This window comes from Syzygium oleosum, unplaced genomic scaffold (assembly GCF_021117445.2).
Source record: "Syzygium oleosum isolate NSW1041296 unplaced genomic scaffold, Sole_v2.1 Sole_v2.50, whole genome shotgun sequence".
Lineage (NCBI taxonomy): Eukaryota > Viridiplantae > Streptophyta > Magnoliopsida > Myrtales > Myrtaceae > Syzygium > Syzygium oleosum.
In genome coordinates this window covers 888,674-894,673 of record NW_026607534.1, presented here as the reverse complement: position 1 = coordinate 894,673, position 6,000 = coordinate 888,674, and the positions used below count along the sequence as shown (strand labels likewise).

The 6,000-nt window shown below is 40.6% G+C and overlaps 1 protein-coding gene across 1 annotated transcript; it reads left to right on the top strand.

Moving 5' to 3' along the window:
- Positions 1-1,921: 1,921 nt before the first annotated feature.
- Positions 1,922-5,293, top strand: LOC130136780 (uncharacterized). Its single transcript, XM_056307113.1, has 3 exons — positions 1,922-2,050; positions 4,352-4,804; positions 4,998-5,293. The coding sequence occupies exons 1-3, from the start codon at positions 1,922-1,924 to the stop codon at positions 5,196-5,198; spliced, it is 783 nt and encodes a 260-aa protein (XP_056163088.1). The 3' UTR covers positions 5,199-5,293.
- Positions 5,294-6,000: the final 707 nt, after the last annotated feature.

Below are 6,000 nucleotides of genomic sequence, written 5' to 3'. Positions count from 1 at the left end.
ATGTTATTAAGTGCTTAATCAATGTTAAATACAATTTCTAGAAATTAATTTTGCTTTAAATTACATTTAAAATCGAATAAGAAAATGAAATACATTCATTTTGGTGGGTAATTTAAATTACCCACGAATTTTGCCACGAATAAGTTCGTCGCAAAAAACTGACAAAAAAAAAATTTGGTGGCAAATTAGCCACGAATTTTGCTACGAAATGTGTTCGTCGCAAATTAGCGATAAATTTTGCCATGAATAATTAGCAACAATTTTTGCCACGAAAATATTTCGTCGCAATTTCTCGACCAACAAAAAAAAATTTTGAAAAAAATAGCGACGAATTTTGCCACGAATACAGTTCGTGGCAAATTAGCGACGAATTTTGCCACGAATATTTAACGACGAATTTTGCCACGAATAATTTGCCACGAATAAAGTTCGTGGCAAATTAGCGATGAATTTTGCCACGAATACACTTCGTGGCAAATTAGCGACGAATTTTGCCACGAATACAGTTCGTGGCAAATTAGTCACGAATTTTGCTACGAATAATTAGCGACGAATTTTGTTTCGTGGCAAATTAGCCACGAATTTTGCCACGAAAAATTAGTGACAAATTTTTTTTCGTCGCAAATTAGCAACGAAAATTGAAATTTTCCGTCGCAAAATTTTGCGACGGCCTATTAGCGACGAATTTTTTTCCGTCGCAAATTCGTTTAGCGATGAATTTTGCCAAATTTTTCATGGCAAAATTCATGGCTAAAACCAACTTTTTTTGTAGTGTTTGTAATTCAAGCTCAACAATCACAATAGTATAACATACACTATTGAAATTTGCTCACACATAACATAAAATCCAAACTAAACAACAAACAATCAACCAACCAAGATCAAGAGCACTAAATAAGTCATTCTAGCTTAGCCTTAGAGTTTTCACTTATCCAAGTGAAATCTTCAACAAAGCAAACCTCCAACCACCTTTAAAACAAAATAGATAGTAACAATTAACAAATCTATTCTTGTGAAAACAACAAAGCATATTTGATAAAGAAAAATTCAACAATATACCTTGTCAAGAAGCTAGGTTGAAAGTGAGCTTGAACTTTGATATGTATATATATATATTTATTTATTTTTATTTTATTTTTTTTTAAAGAGAGCCGAAAGAAAATCTGGTCGGGAAGTAGAAGGACAAGAAGAAGAAGAAGAAGAAGAAGAAGAAGAAGAAGGGATTGATACACGTGAAGAAGAAGAAGAATAAGAGGAAGTGCTCTGAAGCCTCAAAATTTTACCATAATTAAAAGCATTTTGGGGTTATATTAATTTACTTGGGTTAAAGACTATAATGACAAGTAACTATAGTTATATCTAGATAAAAACTTACTAGGGTTAACTATTGGTCATGCATGATGTCATAAATTTAGGTTTCCAAGCATAATTTAATTGAATAGAGGAAGATATTAAAGTATTTTGAGTATATATTATACATTGCGTTAAATAAACGGAGAAATTGATATTCATTTGAAATGCTGGTAAATCAGAAAATTATTTTGAAACCTCTAAAATCATAAATAAAAAGTATAGTATAGAAGTGACACCTTAACTCAATAAAATTTTTAATGCTTGAAATTCATTCGATACGTAATTTGGAGCGTATCAGTCCCCGTCGACAATTGCTAAACTAATTTTCTTAACTTAATAATTCTCACTACTAAATATCTTAAATATTAGAAACTACGAAGAAAATTGCGGATGTCACATCTCCCCTGTCTCGATTGGTTTCTAGTCTACCATTAAAGATTAGTGGCGACTCTAAAATGAAATGTATACTAAATAGACTATATTAGAAAAACAAATACTTGTTGTCTCGTTAGGTATGGTCGAGGAGAGACCGTTGTTCATCTAGTGATGAGATACCTTTCCATTCGTGATGAACGAAAGTACCTCCAAGCGTGCTCCAAGGGAGGGCGGCGGCACGACACTCCCTCCGCTGGTCGCCGGCATTGGCGGCGGCCAAGCTCAAGTGCGGGCCAGCGACAGCCGAGCTCGCCAGATCCCGGTGAGCTAGAGTATCACCGGCCTCAACGCAACGAGGTCGAGCCTCGCCGGGATCTGGCGAGCTCGAGCTTGCCGGCGTCGCGCGAGGCCCGACCTCGTCGCCTCAACCTCACCGCCTTGACCTCACCTCAACCTCGCCGCCTCGACCTCGCCTCGACCTCTCCCCGACCTCACCCGAGGCCGGGGAGCTCGAGGCTCGGCAAATCCAGGCGAGCTAGGGCTCAGCCGAGGCCGGCGAGATAGCGGCTAGCCAAATCCAAGCGAGCTCGGACTTGTAGCTCACTCAACGAGCTCATAGCTCGCCAGATCCAGGCAAGCTCGGGCTCACAACTCGCCAAAGGCCGGTGAGCTCGAGCTCAATTGGGGTCGTCGCCGGCCGGTCGCAGCGGAGGAAGGAGGAGAAAGAAAAGGAAAGAAAAGGATAGAGAAGAAAAAGAAAAGAAAAAAATAATTAAAAATTCGATTTTTTAATATAAAATAATCAAAATACAAATAATTAAAAATTTTGATTTTTTTTGTCTGAGATAAAGACATGAGATTTAAATCATATTCCAATAAAATCCAAACGTCAAAAAACGATTTCGATTACATATTACCAAACGAAGGAAAACTAACTGTTTTCTTGGAAAATACTTTCCGGGAAATCATTTTCCTTTATCGTTGAGTTTTCCGCAAAACAAACGCACCCTTAGTTCATCTAGTGAATAGTTTGCCATGATCTACCTTTGCATGTTTTGTGTACACATGTCATTTCTAGAAATCATTTTCCTTTATCATTTAATTTTTCGCAAAACAAACGCACCCTTAGTTCATCCGGTGAAAAGTTCGCCATGATCTACCTTTGCACGTTTTGTGTACTCGTGTGAATAGACATGTATATACTTAAAACCAAAACCCAACGCTTCTGGCTTGGTAAAGAAATCCTTTAACATGGTGCCAAAGTGCAATTCAAGAAATCCTTTAACATGACCACAAACTTGATTGCAGGTGCCAACCAAATAACAGAAATTCAGATTGATTTTTTTTTTCACAATTATTTCGTCGGAGAACATTCGTGAAGAGAATTTATTTTCTCTTAAACAAGCGAACTATGGAACTCCTTTGACACTAAGGCTCTATTCGTTTCACGAAAAATATAACGTTTCAAATGTTTTCCAAGAAGTTATTTTCCAGGAAAATAGCACAATTGTCCGGTATTCGGTTGAAATCTGAAAAAGATTTGGAAAATATTTTCCGCTATTCGGTATGGAAAATCAAATCAAATTTTCCTACATACACTACTTTTAATACTTTTTTATTTTTTATTTTTTATTTTTAAAATCGATTTTTAAATTATCTTTTTTCTTTTTCCTTTTTTTCCTTTTTTTTTCTTTTTCTTATGTTTTTTAACCTTCTTCTCCAGCCGGTCAACGGCCTTCACCGTGGCTGACGACCGGCCAGGGAAGACGGTAAAAAAACAGAAGAAAAGAAATAAAAATAAAAATGATAATTAAAATTAAAAAATTAAAATAACTAAAATGAATGATGAAAGAAGGAAGAGGCAAAATGTTTTCCTATTTTCAAAAAGATGAAAACATTTTCCTCACTTTTAAAAGGGTTTTTTCCATTGAGGGAAAATACTTTCCATAACTAGTTTATTTTCCGTGAAACGAACGTCAGAAAATCCGGAAAACATTTTCCTGAAAGTTATTTTTTGTAAAACGAATGGAGCCTAAACGAGTACTAAAATCTGCTTCCCCTTTTTTATGTCGTTCAGAAGCAAAGATTTCCCAAATTACCCCATGTTTAGGAAAGAAGTTACTTCAAACATGGAAATGGCCATAAGTGCTCTACTTGTTCTTCTGCTTGCAGCCACTCCGGCGGCCTATTGTGTGGAACACCCGATCACAGGTTGCTGCACTCGGGGAGACCATCAGATTTGGGCTGACGGTGAAAAGTTCCTCGTCAATGAATGACCTTCGAACGTTCTTTTGTCTTGTGAGCATAATAACCCTTGACAATCATCAGCCAGAGCATTTTATTGGACTAACTGCGCATAATACCACGTCATCATGTCACTAGTATTTATATGGATGTTAGGGGTGTCAAAACCAAACATAATATCCGAATTGAAATACGAACCGACCCGATCCGAACACGAAATTTTCTTATTGGGTCGGGTTGGGTCTCAACTTATTTTGGTAACACAGTAAAAAGAATTGGGTATTGTTTGGATCTATTGGGCTTGGGTACCCAAACCCAACCCAAACAATGAGCCAATCCAAACAATAACCAAAACCCTTAAGATCCCTCTTCCTCCCAGGACACTACCACCGACTTCTTCTTCCCCGGGTTCCACCGTGCCGCCGCCGCCGGCAACATCACCCTCAGCGGCGTCGCCGAGATCGACGGCCGCGGCGTCCTCAAGCTCACCAACGAGACGACCTGTTTCTACCCTAGCCAGGCGGCGGAGGATTTCATCCTTCTGCTGGAGACCACGCCGCTCGACCAGATCTCGCGGCCATCGCGCCGCCGCCTCCGGAAATACCCCATTATCCCTGAGTTCTGCGCGGCGAAATCATCGACCGGCGATAACAACGCCGCCGCCGCCGTCTTTGTCCCTGGGAGCCGCCACCGCAAGCGGTCCAGAGACGCCATCGGCGACGACCTCTTGAGCGGCGATCGCTTCTCGGCGACTCACGATCCTCGCAAGATGACCAAGGCGTCGCCGTCTCGGGGGCACGAATCAGAGATTGACCCTTTGATTTCCCAACATGTATGTAACGACCCTTCTTTCCTCCTTTCCTTTTTCAAATTTTACCTTTTCTTGTCGTCCTCGTCGTCGTAGTCGTCAGTTTATGTTCCATCCTCGAGTACGTGATTCCACCATCCTCTCTGCGCAAATGGGTGTCGACATTCTGCCTTAATTCCTTCGCCGGCCTCATTCTTTTTCTTTGCTGGCTCCACAGAGAGGCATGCACAGCAGGAACAAGAAGGCCATGGAGCTGATAGCCAAAGGTTGGAGCGCTCTGAAGGAGGTCGATCGAGTGATCGACTACTGCGAGCTCAATGATCGCCGCCTCATTCCTCTCCTCAGGGTGAGCCCACTTCTCCGTGATCGATGGTCTTTGCGCTTGTGTGATTTGGCTTCGTTGTTTTCGTGTTTGTGAGATGAACATGATTGTTTAGTGGAGAATTTTGGAACTTCTACTGGTTACTCATGGCATTGCGTTTATAATGATTCTGCTGTAGCTATGGTTCTAAAGAAAAATGGGTTGGTTTCTATCGGTCCGTAACATTTTCAACTTTTCATGTTGACATGTGCGTCTCTCTCTCTATCTCTATCTCTGAATTCATTGTTTGAAACACAAAACCCGTCCCGACCCGACCCGACATGACCCGGCCCGATCGTGTACCTTTATCTTGTTCGGGTCTTGTTTCGGGTCGGGTCGAACACATATGTCTAATATTTGGGTCGGGTCGGGTATCATGAAAACCCGACCCGACCCGACCCATTGACACCCCTAATGGATGTGGCGGCAACTTGTTGGAAATTCGAAGTTTTTACTTGATTCACAATAGCTTCTACATATCATCTCCAAGTGATGTATCGGTCTGCTCTTAAGTCTTTCACTGGCAGTTCAATCCTTTATCTTAGTGCAAAAATAGCCAAAAAAGTTCCATCGCATTCGTACCAACAAAACATAGAAATATCTTCTATCTAAGGATTCTCCCCGAGAAATGATCGAAAGACCGCCTGTTTTATTATAGACAAGGGTTTGAATGAATAAAAAGATGAACTCTGAAAATAAAATCCTTGTTTTAGTGTTCGAATACGAGGAAGGCCATAAGGTGGACATGGTGAACGAGAGAAGATTACGTGAGCTGCAGGAGAGGCAAAGCTCTAAAATCCTACAACGGAGGCAAGAGAACCATTCTGCTGAGCATGCCGGGCTCGACCAATTTCATGTG